This window comes from Nuphar pumila, chromosome 6 (assembly GCF_984573655.1).
Source record: "Nuphar pumila chromosome 6, dmNupPumi1.hap1.1, whole genome shotgun sequence".
NCBI lineage: Eukaryota > Viridiplantae > Streptophyta > Magnoliopsida > Nymphaeales > Nymphaeaceae > Nuphar > Nuphar pumila.
Window position 1 is genome coordinate 123,881,930 of NC_143254.1, and position 21,373 is coordinate 123,903,302.

At 36.6% G+C, this 21,373-nt stretch overlaps 1 protein-coding gene across 3 annotated transcripts; it reads left to right on the forward strand.

The window, feature by feature from the left end:
- Positions 1-8,218: 8,218 nt before the first annotated feature.
- Positions 8,219-21,155, forward strand: LOC149836023 (uncharacterized). 3 transcript variants are annotated; one of them, XM_090008938.1, is made up of 7 exons: positions 8,219-9,001; positions 9,099-9,163; positions 11,359-11,903; positions 12,036-13,149; positions 16,627-16,926; positions 18,505-20,550; positions 20,662-21,155. In XM_090008938.1, exons 2-7 carry the CDS (start codon positions 9,101-9,103, stop codon positions 21,082-21,084), a joined length of 4,491 nt encoding a protein of 1,496 aa, XP_089865064.1. In that variant the 5' UTR covers positions 8,219-9,001; positions 9,099-9,100; the 3' UTR covers positions 21,085-21,155. The 3 variants fall into 3 exon arrangements, with proteins under 3 accessions (XP_089865064.1, XP_089865063.1, XP_089865062.1); XM_090008937.1 differs by having other exon boundaries at positions 8,219-8,487; positions 8,589-9,163; XM_090008936.1 differs by having other exon boundaries at positions 8,219-8,487.
- Positions 21,156-21,373: the final 218 nt, after the last annotated feature.

Here is a 21,373-nt window from a genome sequence, read left to right on the forward strand (position 1 = left end):
GGTGGTAGTTACCAAATACTACACCAGTTCCCACACTGGTGACTGCTCCGCGACCTTCCCAATTCTCTTCAAGTTTTAATTTTAACTTTTCAGCTACATTCCAAACAGCTTCCACAAGCGGAAGTGATGAATCCCCAGCTGAACCGTGCCACTTATTCCAAACAACCATATGGATTTGATAAAACCACAAATTTAGGGGATTCCATAATTGCAACCTTATCTGCCACCAACTGACAGTTTCCAAACAGGGCCTTATAGATGCTGTACATTTTATTCAGTCGTAAAGGTATTCAACTGAAACACCGTGCAAACAATAATGGCATGAGAAGAACCAAACTAGCAAAATGGAGGAAGAAAAGCCACAGTGCAGGAAGTAGAGGTCCACCATTATGTCCAAACATGCAGCAATTGGAAATTGAAAGGGACATGTCCAACTCATAAGGGAGTGTGACACATGGGCTTGTCTATTTATCCTGCGGTGTCAACCAGTCTGATTTGAGTGTTGAAGAAGGATCTCAGGTTCTAAACATTGCTTTCGGAGCCAAGCTAAGATGGAAAGTGAAATAAGAACTTTATTGGCACCCTGACCTAAGGTAAAAATGATCCACTTCTTTTATTCTAATCAATCTCTGTGTGTGTCCCTCTCTCTCTCTCTCTCTCTCTCTCTCTATATATATATATATATATAGAGAGAGAGAGAGAGAGAGAGAATTGGATGTATCGTGATATACAAAAAACAAATCCGATGCAAAATTGGATTGTTTTGCACTGCTGATTGCACGCACGATAAGCGGCACACAAAAATTTGCGCAAAATGCAACGTTCACCTCGCTGAAAAACGCAAAAAAAAAAAAAAAAGACGTGTCTGACTTTCGTCTGACGAAAGGGGGTCTGATGACATAACCCCTTTCGTGTATATATATATATATATATATATATATATATATATGAGTAGGGATTAACATCGAACTCATAACTAGTTCTACGTTATGTCGGACGCAATGCGCTGCTGATCGCTCGAAGCACATTAATTGTTCATTTTTAGGACCTTTAGCAGCGATCCAGGACCATCTCTAAAGGTCCAAAAGGTGGAAAAAATACAATCGAACACCTCTGGTGTGTCCGACGTAGTTTGATGCCAAAGGCATCCAATGATATACTCTCGTTCATATATATATATATATATATATATATATATATATATATATATATATATATATATATATATATATATATATATAAGGTCAATATTGGCTATTAAAAGTAAAAAACTAATGAATAGAAATCACTTTTTTCTTTACAAAAACTTATGTGGCTTCCATTTCTTCTCCGTGACTTGGAAATTTTCCTCCGTCAATGTCATGTTCTATTTTGTGATAATATTTCGACACTTCAAACTACCATCAAGTCAGGTTTTCATTCTCGCATGATGCATGTTGAAATTGACTATCATTTTGTTCGAGAAAAAGTTGCTCAAGGGACTCTCATCACTCGTTATGTGTCCTCGTCAAAACAACTTGCCGACATTTTTACTAAGCCATTGTCGCACACCCACTTCTTAGATCTTTGTGTCAAACTGGGTCTCTCTACTCCACCCGTGACCAGTTTGAGGGGGACTATTAATAATAGAGATAATATCAGACATGATAATGAGAAGAGAGATAATATCATACACGATAATGGGGCTCTCACAAGAGGTTTCAAAAAGATCAAATGTGAAGAAGGTTACAAACTAGATCACGATAAGATTGGTCATGATAATCGCACTCTCACACAAGGTTTTGATATTGACAAATATGAAGTTGGTTATGATAGAAATCACAATAATATCAGGCATGTTAATGGGACTCTCACAAGAGATTTTGATAAAGCCAAATGTGTAATTGGTTATGATAGAGATCACAATGGAACTCTCACAAGAGGTTTTGATAAGGCCATGTATGAAGCTATTGACAATGGGACTCTCACAAGGAGATATGATATCGACACTATCAAATATAAAACTAATATGATGGAAGCCAAACTTACTCATAATATCAAGATTAACGATGATAATGATAATCTTGATATTAAAGATAATACAGTTAGAATATAGAGAGACCGAGATAGTGAATGTAACAATCTTATCAAAGAGGAAGACTAATAGAGAAAATCGACTAATAAAAGTCGATAAGCCATGTAATACTTTAAATAATAGAAAACTCCACAAATGATGTTGTTGAGTGGAGTATCATAGATGTAGGTGGTAATTCACTAAACCACGTTAAAATCATGTGTGCATTCTTTTAAACCTGTCTGGTAAAATCTATAAGATGAATCATTTTCTGTTTCTCTCTCCGAGCTCATTTTTTCTGATAGTCAAGCTGGGGTTAGGTAGACTGTTACCAGTTATACAACTATACCATGTTGTTTTGAACCTGCAATGTTCCAACACAGTGACAGGAACTAGTTGCTCCTAACAAACAAGCAGAGCCCTCATTTATCGTCGTACTTAATAGTCACTCAAACGGCCAAACCCATTTGGTTGAGTTGTGTGATGGGGAAAAGGTAACCTATATGCAAAAGGAAGGCTTAAATATGTCATCTTTCTTATATGCCACAAGTGGTGCCTACTACTTTATTGTGGTCCAATTGGCATCTTAGGAAAAAGTTACATATTCTATGCTGCTATACTAGAGTACCCTCCATGTTTCCCATACTGCCTGTCAATTGTGGGGCATGATAGCAGATAGCAGATGCTAGAGTACAACAAATGTGCAATGTAATTACACCTAATCTTTTTCCCATTAAGTTATCAATTTCTATGACATAAAGACAAACAACATACAAACAAACAATAAGATAAGAGTATGTTTGATCCAATCTTGGACTAAATGAATGAAAGAATGCATATTTTGTCGGTTCTATAACATATGTACTAAGTTCAATGTTTGTTTCGACTGGATCATAAGTTGTGCTCCTTGTGTCCAACGTTTGTAGCATGGACACACATAGATAATGGGTCAAATAACTTTATTTTAGATTGTACGACTCGATCAACCCAATCATATGAATGTTGTAACATGTTTATTATGGATTTTAGCCTCAGATATAGATCTCAGATTGAATCTAAAAACTAAAAAATGTTTCAAAATTGAGTAACTTAAGAAAAAATAAGAATTAATATTTTTTGGTATATAAATAATTTAATCAATGTCATAGTACATTTAATTATGAAAGTTTATCATAAAATATCATACACACTTAAGCCTTAAAGAGACATAACTCTTGGGTGCTCCTTAAAGGATAGTACATACCATGAGATGGATCAAATGGGCTATATCTAGTTGCACCTCAAGGAAGTTTAGGGATGTGGATTCTTGACTTGTGAGGTAACCCAGAGTGGAGCTTGAGGCTAAGGATCCTGGTGTTGAGTGCACTGAGTGATGTAGTTGAGCCCAACGTCATAACATTTATTAGCCCATTTGAACCCTGACCTACTTTGGAGAGGGTAGGAGGTACACACGATCGACTGACAATAATGTTTTTCATATGACAAAGGCATCTCCTTGGTCCCTAGTTGTTGGTTGTAGGAGTCTGGGACTGCCAAAGAGGCTTAGGTAGGCAGTCTGTAGCTCTACATAATATAAATATATTTTTTGGACCACTGTGAGTCTCTCTCGGTCATGAACCGCTCTAGTGGATGTTTTTGAGACTCTTTGAATCAATTGGTAATTAAAATGCATAGTATAAAAAACCACATATCTGATTGCTAAGTTTGAGTAGGTTCTTGAGAGTGTACCCTTATAAGATAAAAAAAATAACAATGTAATAATGCATTACATGAGGCTCACGAGTGTTTAAGTATTTCATTGAATGTTGTCATAAATGTCTATGCATGTCATGCATGATTTCGAGTTCATGCATATATTGGCATACATGACTTTGTCTTATTGTGATCTTGATTACTAATGATGTGAATGCAGGTGTTACTTGAGGGTAAGAATGATTAATTATAAAATCTTGTATGCTTATATTTATCATTGTTGTAATCATGATCCTCATTATGCTTATATGTTGGGTTAAAGACATACTATGCATATTCTATTTGAGGAAATATGTATGATTTGTTTGTAATTTTTTCATGCCTATGTTGTAGGGTGTTTCCTAGTGGGGTCATTGTTAATGCCTCTACTTTTAATATTTTTAGGTAATGAGTAAGCTTGGCTGGTGATTGTGAGGGACTCGAGGTTGTGCCAAGAGAGTCACATTTTTTTTTAGGGCTTCTAGGAAGATTTGAATTATTTATTTATGATTTGAGACTAGTATTTTTATTTATTTCAATTCAATTGATGGTTTGATTCAGTTATTTTTGCTCTTACATGTGTGAGTTAAAAATGTTACTCTCTCAAGGCTTGGATCATGTTTAAAAAGAGTTTCCTTTGTTTATTTTAAAAATCCTGTAAAAAGATTTTTTAAAAAACCCTGAAATTTTCGGTTTCAAAAATTGGTATGTTACATTTCCTAGATGGTGACAAGCTTTGGTGGCTTTGTAGGATTCTTAAGTACCATCCATAAATGCCATCTTCTTCTTGGCATCCAATTCCATCATCATGGCTCGCTTCCATGTGGAAAATTTCTCACCAAGGAGTATGTGTGACACCAAATGATTTTTTGAACTATTTGAATGATGAACATAATAAGGACTTGAGTATCATTATTCAAAATTTGATGAATCGAAAGACATAATTGAGTTTCTTAGATGAGTAGCTTTGATACCATGATAAATTTTATGGTGTGAAATCCAAAAGATAAGATGAAGACGGTGGATGGGAATACGTTAATTTCTTGAATACTTGAGTTAAATACAAAATTATAAAAATTTGTTGCAACAATAGGATAAGGATAAAAACAATGATGATGCTTCCTTCATTTTGATAACATTTGACTATTCTAGCTGCATTTAGTTCCAACATTTCATGGGATAATACCGCCTAACAGGTCCTTGATTCTAGCAACATTTAGTCCAACAGTTTCCTTGATTCAATTTGGATTTACATAACCAACTACTTACCATAGTCTGATATTTTCCAATACTTACTATGATAAAAGAATGTTTTGCACCACTCTTGTAGAGATTTTTGTGTTCATGGTATTTATTTTATGGACTGCTTGCCATCAGTATTTAAAAGACATCATATTTGAGATTGATGAATAAACTCTTCAAAATCATCAATTCTTTTGCTTGTGGCCTTGATGAACCATGACCTTAAGTCCAATTTTATTAGGAAATCATGAATGCTTTTATAGTGTTGCTCAACGTGTTGTGCTACCTATTGGATCAGATTCGTAAAGGAAAATCATTTATTTTATAAACTAAAATAAATCCCTCAATTGATAAATTGAGCCTTCCTGGCAAGCCTATCTAACATATGTGATCAAGCAATTTGGACATGGTGCATGGATATTTTCATTGAAAACTTGCTCCAAGCTATGTTGAGTTATAGGCCTTTTCTAATTTTGATATTGTTCGTTCACCTAAAGCTATCATATACACACTTTACCAGATTATACGTTCTGGGCTCATTGGGTTTGGATGGATCCAAAACAAAATTCAGATAAATCCAAATACGGAAAACATAAAACAGGTTCAGTTTGGGTCTGACAGGTTTTACTAAAAAATTTGGTTCTCCTAAATGGTTGAACAAAAAAACCCTAAACTTTAAGGATTGTTCTAGACATGTTTGGGAAGGTTTAGATAAAATTTAAGGGTCTAACTCCTCGAGCTTTAGTATTTATGAGGTCGGGAATAGGAAATTGAAAATAAGGTCTAAATTGGGTTTTAGGTTTGGCAGGGTTCGGTAAAGTGGTTGGTTCTCCTAACTGGGTTAAAGTCTGGGACTAACTTTTAAAGAATAGGTTGAGGACACCTTTGAACACCTTTATTTAAATTTGCAGGGTTAGATTAGGTCGGATGAGAGAGATATGACCTAGGAAAGTCAGGTTAAATTCTGCAGTTAACAACATACAAAATTGGGTTGCTTAATTATATTCGGATGAGGTGCACAAGTTGATTTGATCCTAGGTGAAAGTAGGTTTGACATACTCGGACTCAAGGGAGGTACTAAGGAAGGTCTGCAATATGTGAGAATGCACAAACACTTCAGAATGATGAGTCCACCTAAGTAAGTTCTTGAGCACCTTGCTGAAGATGGGCTTGAGCTGCAACTAAGATCTACTTGTAGTGATCAGATCCACTAGGGATCATCTACTGGTATAAGTAAAAGATACAAGTCAAGGGAAGAGACTCACAACAAAGTCAAAGAACAAAATCGATCAGATGAAGGCCTAGGAGCCTAGGGAAGAAAAGAAAGAAGATTACCACACCCAAGGAGAGAGGGAGATGATTTTGAGAGAGAGAGGCTCTTGTTTATAAAATTTTCATATGCAGCAATACAAAATGAGCCGCTCAAGAGAGACATTAACATCCACAATATAAAAAATTATTAAATAGAAAATGGTAAATCCTAAGAGGCTTTTTTCAAAAATAAGCACAACCACCCTTAGCTAAGAGGTAACACCTAAGAGCCTCCACAAAACACCTTGCACTCTCATCTACTATGGCCAGTCAGCTCCGCTCCAAGCCCTGACCTGCCCAATGTCGTTTTGGGTTGGGTCACTTCTTGCTCCAATCCATCCAATGGAAAATTGGATAATGTTTCAAATGGATCCGTACCAATAACTAAAAGCCAATGAAACTTAGTTATACAGTGACCACCAAACCATTACAAAGATAGTTGAAACTGGTCGTTTCAATAACATCTTCTGTACATTTTTTCTGTTATAATAACCTCAGCTACAAACAACACCCTTAAAAATTTATCAAAACTCTAACTATTATCTTGAAATTAATGATTTAGATTCTCATTATTTTTAAGCTCCATAACTAGATAATCTGCTATCAATATCTTCAACTATTTGTAACCAGTCAAAAAAGGCTCCCTTAAAATACCTCTAAAAGACATTAAGATCTATTAAAATGCTTTAAATCAATTTTCTTAGCTTTTGGGTTTTTTTCCTAATTCTTCCTATTTCACTTATTTTCTTAGAAGGAAATAATGAATAGCCATTAAACCAATGCTTTGCATAATCATTTGTAACTATTATTTTGGCTCAACATTATATTGCCATTATAATATTTGATAACTATTTTGATGAGTACAGTGTAAAACCTTCATCTTAAACTCTATATCCAAAGTGATCTTAGCATCATTAATGAAATGCCCCATTCCTTTTACAACAACAAAGAATGAATTGGTCCCTCTAATCCAAACACACTCTAGGGGTATCTGGATACACCCACTTATTCCAAAAAGTGGGAGACTCCATGTCTCCTTCCTCTTCTTCTTCGTCCTTTCCCAACCCAAAATTGATCGAAAGTGCATAGGGAGTTACAGACTCCATGTCTCCTTCCTCTTCTTCTTCGTTCTCATTGTCTCATTCTCATCGGCCTTTGGATTCGCTGTCATTCCGAAGATGATGAGATCATTCGTGGATATGATATTGTGAGATATTTTATCCAAATTTGACATGTTATTTTTAAATTTATAAGATCCTTTAAGTAAATCCTTTTTTCACTCAAAGATCCTTTAAGTAAATTCGAATATGCATTCGGCCTTGGATCTATTAAAATAATTTTGCTTTCGGATTTGGTTGGATTCAAGTTGGTGCTTTAAGCCGAATCTAGTTCAAATCTAGATCAAAATCTAGCGTGGTTGCATTCAAATCAGTTTACATTTTTTTTATTATATATATATTTTTTTCTGAATCCAATATAACCACATGCATTTCGGGTGGAGGCCAGATCAGGTGCAATTATTGTAGAGAGGATCACTTCAGAGGCACCTACCTACCTGCCTTTGGATGTCGTTCATTCATGAAGATCAAAGCCGTTCATTTTAAATCATTCTGATAAGGTTCATGAGAAACACAAACGACAAAAAAAAAAAAAAGAGTGATGGGGGCATCTCATTCGTGTAGGATTCGTGTCACTCCACCAACTGCCCTAATGGGGGTACAGCCTGTCAGCTGTGGGATGGGGGATTTGGATGCTGTTCATCTTGAGATCAACGGCATTTAGAAGTGCTACGACAGAAATATGGTCAGAGCACATCTGCAATTATTGCACACTTTGAATGTGCCACTCTACCTAGCTGCCGTAATGGGGTACAGCCTGTCAGTTTTTGGAAGAAAGCATCCTCCACTTGCTCTGTCCAACCACCCTCATAAGCGCTCTCTGCTTCCTCGCAATTTCATGCAACAACATCATTGCACTGGATCTAAAACCATTATTGTTGGTATCATCCCTCTCAATCTCACAGACCCTCTCCCCTGTGTTCCACTTGCTTCCATTATTGTTGTTTGTGGATAGAAAGTACGCCCTAAACTTGTAGCTGTTTCCTGGTGCATAATTAATCAAGTTTGTAGCAAGCAGATCTCTGGTGAACGGTAGTTTCTTTCATACTTGATCTATACATTGATTATATTCTGGAGTTGAAAATAAATCTTATTAAAGACCAATGTTGTTGAGACGTGATCAGTATTTTTAGGAAAATTTGGTGGTTCTATCGACCGGGAATCAACTGCTAAACGGCGGATCCGTGCACATTATTTATGCAGCACTAATCTAATTGTAGATCACAGAAACATAGGGTATTCAACAGGGAGAAGAGATTTATAAGAGATACAACAGAGTTATAGAGTTGCAGGGTCCTGTAAGACATTTCTATCTTTTCCTTGATGTGGGATTTCCCTTGCTTTACCCCTTACTTCCAAGCCCATGATTATCTTGCCTGCTAGATCAGGTATTCTTAGATCCACTAAGATCAGTACTAACCACCCTCAAAATCACTGGCCAACCTATCCATTCACGATCCTTGTTTGGTGAAACATCCATCTTCCGAAAATCTTTTGAGGCACATGAGATCCTGATCAGGGAGTTTGGGCTTCCTGGTTCTGCTTGGTCTGTTGGTTGTCCTGTTATTTTGGGTTGCTGAGCTTCTATAAGCTGGATGCCATTTATGTGCTGAACCCTTTCTCTCTCTCTGCTTTGTTTACAGGAATGGCGTTTCTGATTAATTGCTTAGGATGCTTGGGGTTTGAGCAAACGCAAGTGACCGAAGAGGTTATTTTCCCTACTCCATCGTTGTTGTACTATTTCCCCCATTGTGCTATCCTATCTAGGGTACTCAAACGTGCCTATTGTGTAGACATACGGTTGATGTTTCGATTGATGTGTTTAACGGCTTTAGATAGGATGGTGTGGGGAGGGGGAGGAGGAGGTTATCGTTTTGAGAGAGCAACCAGGTCAAACCATGGTTTTATTTATTTCTTTCTGGGCTAAAAGAGGAGGAAAGAGAAATGGTGATATTCATTAATTTAAAGAAAAGGGAGGCCCAAACTGACTCCTTTTAAGCAATCACGTGGGCAATTTCTTGAAAACTTGACTATTTATCTTCGGGTTTATATTGGGTACTAATGAAAGTAAGAAACTGTTGAGCTGAAAATCATAGGTTCATGTTGTATCGATTCTATCTGACAACATAGATGCGTTCAGCATGGTTTGTTTGCTAGAGAGAAACCTTAGTTAGTGTTGTTTTTTACATAAAAATATCATTTTTTCAGCGATCAAATTTATGTGCATGGTTCAACCTTTGTGTTCCACATCCATACGGTTCTATTACAAAAGAGAAAATCTTGAATATTATCCCTTTTTGGATAAATATCAGGCAAATCTCATGGAAAATTTAAAAAAGTTGGAAAAATTAAGAAAAAGTAGATGTTAAGCAAAGAGGCAATTAAACATGAAGATAAATATAACTAAGAAAAGATATATGTTAAGCAAAAAAACAAGAAAACATTAGCATAACACATAAATATAAATTTTAGAGATTTTCCCGATATTATCAGGAGAAATTTGAATTCCCAATATTTTTAAAATATCATGAGGTTTTGCCTGTAAAATCATTCCCAATATGAAAATTGATAGTTGATCATATGACTTGAATCATCTTATTAGCTTTCCACAAAAATATTAATTAGAAAAATCAGCGTATCAGTTAATCATTAAAAAAGCGATATATATGTATCACAACAATTTTATTATATGTATGTCTGTTTTTTCTCTTTGCCAAAGAAGAAGAAGAAACGGGAAAACCAGAGAGAGAGAGAGGGTTGGAGTTTTTTTATGCCCTCCTTAAGTGAAAAAAAATGAAAAATATCTCAACTGCCCTTGCTGACTATGGACTATGCCCATTAGTTGGTGTCTTAGCAATTTTGGACCCTTTAAGTCCAGGGCGCTAAAATAGGTTTGGGTTTACAAATCCAGGATCGGACCCATTTTCTAAATGGGTCCATATTTTGGACCCAACCCAAACCCATGAATCTAGTAAACTCGGGTTCAGTTGGGTATAATCGGTTCGGGATGTAAGGAGCTAATTGATGTATTCTGGATTCAACTTAAATCTTAGGATTTGGACTTGGATCAAGTTTTCTGAGTGATTGTACCGATCATAACTCTTAATTTTTGTTACGGTCATTCCAAGCCCGTCTTGATTGGAGCCACTCAGCGTAAGGATGATGTACATATAGACGACATCTAACATATGGAAAATTTATGTTAGCTGACTCATGTTTCAATCTATTTAAGATGAATGCTTACCTTCAAAAGAATTTCCTCTTGTGACTGCTTGAGTTGCTTTTTATATCAAGTAACTTTATGTAAAAGATTAAAATGATACTTTTGCCCTCTCCCTTCAAGTGATCTCCAAATCGTATTCACAAATATCAGTGATGCGTTGATTGAGAAAAGCGATAAAATCATTCGTTGACAAGAAAATTATTTAAACACGAGAATTAAAAATATCACCAGTTACGAAGATGGTTCATCTCCGCTTAAAAGGAAGAAATAATAATAAAAGAAAATAATAGAGTAGAGGCTGTCCACATCCCAATTCATGTAGGGCTCCATGCAGCCACCTTTAATGCAAGATGATGTGAGAGTAAGGGTCCTTAATTTTATAGACCTCAAAACCATCTTTGGTGTAGGACTATTTCCCAAAGAAATATAGCAAACTGAAGGCAGGTTCCATTCTCTACATGTGATTAGGGAGTAAGTGTATGTGGTGCACCATATCATTTATCCTCTCCTTTCTTGGTGGGTGTAAGTGCCATTTTACAAACTTCTAAGACAGTTCATTTCCTCCAATCCTTTTGTCAAACAATGAATAGTCAACCATCTATAGGATAGAGTGAGTGATAATAGGAATAGTTCATCCCTTGAGTAAGCTACTAAACGTTTCAGTTGCTTTGTTTTAACAGGAAAACACTATGGCTCTATTTGAAGAAACAAGGGAGAAGAGGAAGATGGATGAGCCAGGACCATCAACTGTGCCATCAAAGCATGATCATTTTGACGTATTCGTAAGCTTTAGGGGAAAAGACACCCGCAAAGGCTTCACGGGTCATCTTCACCAAGCACTAGAACAACGTGGTCTATCTGCCTTCATCGACAGTGAAGATTTGGAAAAGGGTCAGAGCATTGACGAGCTGTTCAAATATATGGAGGGATCCAACATTTTTATACCCATTTTCTCAAAGAATTACGCAGATTCTACATGGTGCCTTAAGGAGATCTCAAAGATGGTAGAGATCAACAATAAGGAGGGGCAAGGGAGGCCAATAATTCCTGTATTCTTTGATGTTTCTCCTTCTGATGTAAGAAATCAGAGGGGAACATTTGAAGTTGCTTTCAGAGAACACGAAAGTAATAAAAATTTGGATAAGAAAGAGGTGAATGAGTGGAAGCGTGACTTGAGAACAGCAGGTGATATTTCTGGGTATCATCTCCCTGAGATAGAAAATGGGTAACATCTCTCTCTCTCTCTCTCTCTCTCTCTCTCTCTCTCTCTCTCTCTCTCTCTCTCTCTCTCTCACACACACACACACACACACAAACATGTTTTCATCAATTTAAACTTTTTTTTGGCAAATTGCAGGAACGAGGTAAAACTAATCACACTTGTAGCACAAAAGGTTTCTACTATATTGAGCAAGGTCCCATTTTTCATACAACCTATTGGGATCGATTCTTCCATAAATGCTGTGAAGCAAATGTTGGAGACTGAAGCAAGTGGTGTTTGCATGATTGGAATATGCGGGAAGGGCGGGATTGGAAAGACCACAATTGCGATGGCCATCTATAATGAGTTCTCTCCTAAATTTGAAGACAGTTGGTTCCTCTCGGATGTCAGGGAAAATGCAAAGAAACAGGGGCTACCCTCTTTACAAGCAAAGCTCTTCCATAAAGTACCAATAGACAACGTTGAACAAGGAATTAGTTTGATCAAACAAAGAAAGCAGTCCAAGAAAGTTCTTTTGATTCTTGATGATGTGGACCATATAATACAACTTGAGGCGTTTACAGCCTACCGAAAGGATCGAAAGCAAGAAGAATGGTTCGGTGCAGGAAGTAAGATTGTTGTCACAACAAGGGATGAAGATGTACTCGTAAAGTATGGATTGAAAAAGGAAGAAATTTATCTCCCTAAGGAACTGGACGATGTGCAATCACTTCAGCTATTCAGTCACCATGCATTTGAGAGTGGCCAACCAATGTCAGATTTCAATGAGCTATCCAAGGAAGTTGTGAAAGTAACCGGGGGCCTGCCACTAGCCCTTAAAGTTTTCGGGTCACTCTTTTATGACATAAGAGACAAAATACAATGGCAACAAAAGTTGCAAGAATTGAAACGAGATCAACATAAAGATATTCACGAAAGGCTGAAAATAAGTTATGAAGGTCTAAATGAGAAACAAAAGTGCATATTTTTAGACATAGCATGTTTTTTTATTGGAGAAGGGGTGGAATATCCGAAATATATGTGGGATGATTATGGTTATTTTCCAGACATCACACTGAAAGTTCTTGAACGCAAGTGTCTTATTGAAATCGATAAGAAATATGTGTGGGATGATTCTAAGTTTAAAATGCATGACCAAGTTCGAGACATGGGAAGAGCGATAGTACAAGAAGAAGGGAAATTGAATCCTCAGGAACGCAGCAGGCTCTGGGACAGGGATGAAATATTGAACGTGTTGGAAGACACACAGGTATTATCTAAACTTGTTTCTGTCATTTGTTTTTGTAGAATTAGACATTGGCCTTTGACATGAGAGTGATTATAACCTAATTAAACTGACTTTATTATTAATTCACATAGCATAGACCCAGTCAATGTCTGGGTTAATCAAGGACACAAAATAGTTTCTCAGCCAATGTCTGGGTTTAACCTTGGTTAATTCAAATGGTGGAGTCTGCTGCTTCACTTTGGGGTTGTCATACAATTCCTGTTTACTTGAGTGCTTCACATGTTACAAGACTTCAAAAAGCCTCATTAATGTCCCATGAATGAACTGACGAGAAAGCTCGTGTTAGTTCGGACAAGCTCTAGAAAGCAAGATTATAATATGAGCTAGTCTTTTAGATTATTGGATTCATCAAGGGTATGATATCTAAACGAGTAAGAAATTTCTATTAATTTTGGAAAATATTGATCAAAACTAAGCACAAGTGACTTAAATTGGAGAGCAGATCTAGTTCTCGGCCTCAAATCGTCCTTTTTTCTTGTGAAAAAGAGAAGCTCTAGTCCTTCTTTAATGTGTATTGTTTACATGAGAGCTTGTTTATGGTGGGGGACATCTTTCTATGTTAGAGAACTGTCATATGGATGCAAGTGAGGGTAAAGGATACGATGATGATTAGCTTGAGGCCGGAACATGATACGGTTCATAATTTTAAAAAATTAAGATACCGGAACATGATTGTAAATATATTATATATTTATATATAATAAAATATATATTATCTATTAAAAATTAAAAACAATATATTTATAAGCATTTTTATCATGTTAGGAATGGTGTCGAACACCATGTCATGCATGTCAGATGTTGTGTCATAGGTTTCAAACATCATGCCATGCGTGTCAGGCACGGTGTTATGTGTATTGGGCACCGTCTTTATGCAAAGCAGGTTATATGTTCCCTCCGGAACACGAGGTGCGTGTTCTCGGGTTTGAATGAGCGCCACATATGTAAGCACATGGGGATCGTTTTCCCTTGTGTGTCTGCATCACTTAGCATCAAAGTCCGATGCATTTGCAAAGACTTAAGTATCCTTTCCTGCCATTAGCGCCATGAAACAACGTTTCTAGTAATGTACCAAAATCTCCTCCAGCCAGAAAATGGGGGATAACCTTTTGTTTTCACCCTAAGCAATAAACACATTTGCTTGAAGAGTCTCAACCTCGAAATATGTCGCCCTCTCCATTCTGGATCACCCTTTACACCTTCGGAGGAGCAACTTTTGCCGCCGTGTGCTACTACGGGAGCATCCTTTGCCGTCGTTTGTTGCTAGAGCACTTTTTACCATTGTCTGCTGTCGGACAACCTTTTACCGTCTATTGTCGGACCACTCAATTAACATTGCACTTAAGGCTTAATAGCTCAGGTACCTACACAGGTAACCTACCACCTTGGCTCATTGGCATAGTTCTCCCAAACTATTGTCTAACTTATTTAAATTAACCCATTCAGTGTGCCTTGGTACTTTTAAACCAGTCCAGCCTTAAACATTTGATTATGTATGTGTATATTAATTTCATAATTTGGGTGTACTTGCTGCACCTCATAGGTCTATTCCAATCATGTGCCCAAATCCGGGCCATTTCCAAGTTTGTGAACGTCGTTGTGCCTTACAACACCATTATATTCCATGCTACACACACAAAAAAACAGATTCGAACATGATATATAACCCAATTCCATTAGGATAAAAAAATCCAGATTCAAGCATGATAACATTCAAATTCCATTAGGTTGAGAAATCCAGATTTGAACACGATAACAATCTGGATTCACAATTCGGACAAAAGTCCAGATTCAAGCCAATTAAAAATCCAGGTTCAATTAAGAGAAAAACAATTGGATTTAGCTTAGGTAAAAAAAACCAGATTTTGACTTTTGAAGATCGGATTCAACCTTGAATACAAAAAAATCAGATTTAACCTTGATAAATTAAAAGGATTCAAAGTTAGCTTTAATAACACTACTAAAAATTTAGTTTTTAATATGAATAACCAGATTTAGCTTTGAGGGAATTAATCATATTTAGCTTGATAAAAATGAATCAGTTTTAGAGTTTAATAAGAACAAACAAAAACAAATTTGGCTTCGATATAATAACTGGACTTTTACATACATATGCAAAAGCCCAATTTTGATAAAAGTCCCATGGGTTATGATTCTCATTTAAAGACATGGACTGATTTTCAATAAGACACTTGAATCCAATGTAATATGTCCACCTGGGTCTAGTTAAATAAAAGGACTGATATTCAGATTCGGGTAAGCTTCAGGAAATAAAGAGGCATGTACGCAGCAGTACCTAGATGTATATACATGCTTAGAAATATATTAGATGCATGTACCCAGCAACCCACGTGTACATAGATGCATGTACATAGTAAACATACATGCCAATTGTTCAGAAAATTTGAAAGTCAATCATTCTTTTCATGTACATCGGTGACTGGCCGGGTCATGTTAACTTTTATTTTATATAAAATATATAAATATATGTATCTATTATGGTGACTGGCCGGATCTATTATCTATATTTTATTATATTTTATTAATATATTATATATAATATACATTGTATGATATTTTTATAATATATTTAATGTAGAGTTATATTAGTAAATGTATAATCATATATATATATATATGCATGACTGATCCAAGTTTTGTTAAAGCCTGTCCGTGCCGAGTCACCGGGGCAACCTGAAGAGGTTTTAAACGATGCTTTTAATTGACAGTCTTAGCAACCATAAAAAAAAAACTTATGCATGCCATCTTGTGGGGCCCACCAGAGCTGAGATTCAGGGAGCGGCTAAGCGCCAATAGCTAATCACGTGACAGCATTTTATGTGGGGCCTTCACTCTGTACTGATGGCCCCCCCCCATGCAAAAAAAGACGTTGGCTATGGCACTTGGTCCATGTCAGTTAACGGCTCCTTTGATCTCAACTCCCTCTTCCAATGTTGCTATGGATGATACTTTTATTTTTGGAAAGAGAAATAAAATTCTGTTAAAACGAAGATGGCAAAAAATACAAAAGTAGGTGACAAGAAGTCAACTACTTATATTTTATATATTTCATAAAAATCGATGGGTTTCCATAAAATATTTCAAATTCTAGTTAAAGAGGTTAGACACAATGTCCAAGAAAATTTTCTCTATCAAGAAAAAAAGAAATAAGTGGGAAACAATATTTGTTACCACCCTGCATGGTTAGTGGGAGTTGCGTGAGAGCATTAACATAAAGACGTGCGCAGGATCAAATTCCGCTAGCTAGTACATAAACCCACACCAGGTTTACCTCGCAAGGAGGTGGGCCCATTAAGTGACTCAGTTCTCATCGACTTCCTTGTGACAATTTGTTGCTTAGGCTACGCCTTGGTTGGTTTGAGCTGGTGCTCACCAAATTTGATGTACGTAGTCTGTTTTGTTTGTTACTTTTTGCAGGGATCTAAGAATCATGTCATCCAAGGCATCACTCTCTATCTAAGTCCGGACGGACACGAGCTTTTGAGCTTGAGAGCGCTTTCAGCAATGCCCCAACTCAGGATGCTTTGCATACATGGCACTTCTAGAGGTGTCGGCGACGCAATTGAAGATAATGTACCCATACAACTCCCAAGCAAAATAAAATATTTGAGCTGGGAACACTGTAGATTGAAGACGCCCCTGTTTGATGGCCGTGCTCTTAAGGAACTCGTTGTGCTCCACGTATCAGGAGGTGAATTTGAAGAGCTGGGTAACATGGTTAGTCCTCTAACGATGTATAGCGGTAAAAAAAATTACGTGAAACATGCAGACAGATTGATCGTATTTAGCCTAGCCTAGTGGTGGATCAACTAAAAGAGCCCCTTCATTCAAATGCTGCTTTAGGCAGAGCCAATGCAATCTCCTGCCTTGTTATATGAGGTACCTGGATTAGTCAATGGCTGAGAAACTGCGGCTATTTGAGTGAGAGATGTGTAAGGGTCATAGCCAACTTGCTTAGTCGGCATACCCTAAGCAGCTGCATAAGCTAGCTTTTTTTTTTTTTTTTTTGAATTTCATTGATTATGGCTTTGAATAAAAAAAATTTACTTAGGTTTTTTTATATTTAGTCTTATTAGGTTTTTTTATTTGAATAGGCTGTTTTTAGTTTGATTAGAGTTTTTCCTTTGATTTTCATCGATTAGGGCTTTGAATCAAATATCTTTAATCAAGGTTTTTTTATTTGATTGGGCTGCTTTTCATTGATTAGGGTTTTTTCATTAATTAGGGCTTTGAATCAAATATCTTCAATGAAGTTTTTTTTATTTGATTGGGCTGTTTTTCATTTGATTTTCATTGATTAGGGTTTTTTCTTTGATTTTTGTTTATTAGGGCTTTGAATCAAATATATTTAATCAAGGTTTTTTTATTTGATTAGGTTATTTTTCGTTTGATTTTCATTGATTAGGGCTTTGAATCAAATATCTTTAATCAGTGTTTTGATTTTAAATTTGATTAGAGTTTTTCTTTGGTTTGATTAGAGATTTTTTTCTTTGATTAGAACTTTGAATCAAAATTTTTAATTAGGCTTTTTTTATACTTGATTTGATTAGGGCTTTTCTTGTATTTGATTAGGGTTGTTTTTCTTTGATTGTGTGTATTAGGGTTTATATTAGTGCTTTTTTATTTATTTATGGTGTATTTTTCTTGTAGTTTAGGGTTTTTTGTTTATTTGTAATTTATATATCAATTTTATATGTGTATATATAAATATGAAATCTTATTTTTTTTTGTCAAATTACCCAAAATTTAAATATTTTTTGGTACTTGAATCCAATTTGAGATCTATATTAGAGGCTAAAATCCATAATTTTTTGATAAAATTTCATAATTTGATCCCATATAACAATGATTACAACATTTATATATCCAAAAATATGAATTCTTATTTTTTCTCAAATTACCTAAATTTTAAATATTTTTTAGCTTTTAGATCCAATTCAAAATCCATAACCGAAGCTAAAATCCATAATCAACATGTTAATCTCCCTCTCTCTTGGCTAAAATCCATAATTTTAATTGATCTGTCTTTGAGATTCTCAAGGTACAACCCTACACTCTCTTATAAGATTATGTTATTAGAGAGTTTTTCTATTTTCAAATTGTACGTAAATAGAGGAGACTGCCAGAATTTTTTTCCTGAAACCATATTCTATGCTAATTGGATCTGTTTGTATCTACAAGATGTTCATCCTTGGGAACGAACAACATTCAAAGTCATCTTTAATTCTCACATTGTTTCTCATACTTTGGATGCATGCGTTGTTAATTAAAAATGAAAACAAAATTGATGTGTAGGTGCTTCCAAAGCTGAAGGTCCTCAATCTCCAAGACTGTAGTAAGCTCATCAGGACCCCTGATTTTACTCTTCTCCCGTGCCTGGTGAAGTTGTTGCTCGAGAACTGTGAGCAGTTGACTAAAATTGATGATTCAATTGGACATCTTAAGAAGTTGGTTCACTTGAGCATGTACGAGTGTAACGAATTGACTGGACTACCCACTAGTCTTTGTGAGCTGACATCGCTTGAATTCCTCATCCTTTTACTGTGTCGAGGAATTTCTGCTTTGCCAGAACGTTTAGGAGACTTGAAATGCTTAAAACATCTTAACCTTGAAGGGACGTCAGTAGAAGCCATACCAGATTCTATTGGAGGGCTTGAGTCTTTAGAGAAGCTCAACCTTGGAGGTTGCAAAAGGATTTTTGTTCTTCCAGAATGCTTGGGGGACTTGAAATGCCTAAAACATCTTAACCTTCAAGGTTGTAGAAGAATTTCTGTTCTTCCAGAATGTCTGGGGGACTTGAAATCACTAAAACATCTTAATCTTGGAGGGACATCAGTAGAAGCCATACCAGATTCTATTGGAGAGCTTCAGCTTTTAGAAGAGCTCAACCTTCAAGGTTGCAAAAAAATTTCTATTGTTCCAGAATGCCTGGGGGACTTGAAATCCCTAAAACGTCTTACGCTTGGAGGGACATCAGTAGAAGCCATACCAAGTTCTATTGGAGGGCTTCAGCTTTTAGAAGAACTCAACCTTAAAGGTTGCGAAAGGATTTCTGTTGTTCCAGAATGTCTGGGGGACTTGAAATGCCTAAAAGATCTTAACCTTGGAGGGACATCAGTAGAAGACATACCAGATTCTATTGGAGGGCTTCAGCTTTTAGAAGTGCTCAACCTTAAAGGTTGCGAAAGGATTTTTGTTCTTCCAGAACATCTGGGGAACTTGAAATGCCTAAAATGTCTTAACCTTAGATGCTCGTCAGTAGAAGCCATACCAGATTCTATTGGAGGGCTTGAGTCTTTAGAAGAGCTCAACCTTAAAAGTTGCGAAAGAATTTCTGCTTTGCCAGAACGTTTAGGAGACTTGAAATGCCTAAAACATCTTAAGCTTGAAGGGACATCAGTAGAAGCCATACCAGATTCTATTGGAGGGCTTCAACTTTTAGAAGAGCTCAACCTTCAAGGTTGCAAAAAGATTTTTGTTCTTCCAAAACATTTGGGGGACTTGAAATGCCTAAAATATCTTGACCTTGGAGGGACATCAGTAGAAGCCATACCAGATTCTATTGGAGGGCTTCAGCTTTTAGAAGTGCTCAACCTTAAAAGTTGCGAAAGAATTTCTGCTTTGCCAGAACGTTTAGGAGACTTGAAATGCCTAAAACATCTTAAGCTTGAAGGGACATCAATAGAAGCCATACCAGATTCTATTGGAGGGCTTCAACTTTTAGAAGAGCTCAACTTTCAAGGTTGCAAAAAGATTTTTGTTCTTCCAGAACATTTGGGGGACTTGAAATGCCTAAAATATCTTGACCTTGGAGGGACATCAATAGAAGCCATACCAGATTCTATTGGAGGGCTTGAGTCTTTAGAGAAGCTCAATATTCAAGGTTGCCAAAAAATTTCCGTTCTTCCAGAATGCCTGCGGGACTTGAAATCTCTGAAATATCTAAAAATGGGTGGTAGCACTTCATCGAAGAAGCTTCTTGATTTTGTAGGCAAGCTGAAAAACCTTCGTGGGCTATATTTAGAAGATCTTGAGGAGGTACTACATCTTGATTTCATTGATGGCATTTCCCAATTAAGAGAGCTTTGCTTACAAGGCCTCCCTTGGTTGGAGTCTCTCCCTCAGCTTCCCTCTTCTCTCAATAGTCTCTCTCTCTTAGATTGTGTCGTTCTGAAAAGAGGGCCAGATGTTTCGAACCTAAAGGCTTTACGGCAATTGAATATTTACAAATGCAAGGATCTGACTGACGTGCCAGGCATTGAAAGTCTCAAACAATTGAGAACATTAGATATGCGTGGCTGCGAAAGCGTAGGAGGCGATCTGATGAAGAGATTGTCACAGGTAACTTGTTGGTTAATCAAGAAGAGTATCTCCATTAGAGTGAGGGGTTTAGTGCATTTCATATCATTTTTCTCTACTAATTCATTCTAATTACAATTGTGAGACTTGCAGGCTTCATTCGAACGAATGTTTGAGTTTTGCATTTCTGGAAGTCGTGTGGGTCCCCACTTGCTTTTTGGGATTCCAAAAATAAGTAGATATGGAAAATTGAGAGGCGAATTTTACTCGAGTATGGAGTCACTTTCCAACACAAGCTTTGAGGAGAGATCAGATATTGATATGTGTATCCAAGTCTCGAAAGATGGAGAGATCGTTGCTGAATCTATAGAGCAAGCATCAAAAGCATCAGAGGAAGAAGGTGGGGTGGGCTGCTACTGGTTTATAGAGGAATCAGATGAGGAGACATGGAGGCGCATAAGGGAAGGCCAAGTAATGGTACAGGTTCCCACTGCTCAACATGGTTACCAGTTCAGCAAAGGCCATATCGGTGATGACTACACTATACGGTCAAATAAATCACCATTTAGATTTTAGACTGAGATGTGATACAAATATTTTGTTACTTATGATGCGAAAATCAAATGGGCCCACTCTCATAAAAGAAACCTTATCTGATATGGACTCGGTACAATATACTGACAACAATCATATTCGATCTATCATCCTTCATCTCGAGCGTTTGGGGGGAATTGTCAGTGTCATAACCTTATCTGATTGACTAAACTGGCGGTGGATCAGGTGCAATCACATGGCACATTTTAGTGTGCTTTGCGGCACCTGATATGTCCTCTATCTTGTATTGGATCCAACAGCTGACAGGTTG

What these genes read in the sequence shown, in the direction of transcription:
- LOC149836023 (XM_090008938.1), top strand. Translation starts at nt 9,101, where the DNA reads ATGGCGTTTCTGATTAATTGCTTAGGATGCTTGGGGTTTGAGCAAACG. An exon ending in TTGAAGAGCTGGGTAACATG is followed by an intron (nt 16,927 to 18,504) that starts GTTAGTCCTCTA and finishes ATTGATGTGTAG; the next exon opens with GTGCTTCCAAAGCTGAAGGT. An exon ending in TGATGAAGAGATTGTCACAG is followed by an intron (nt 20,551 to 20,661) that starts GTAACTTGTTGG and finishes TGAGACTTGCAG; the next exon opens with GCTTCATTCGAACGAATGTT.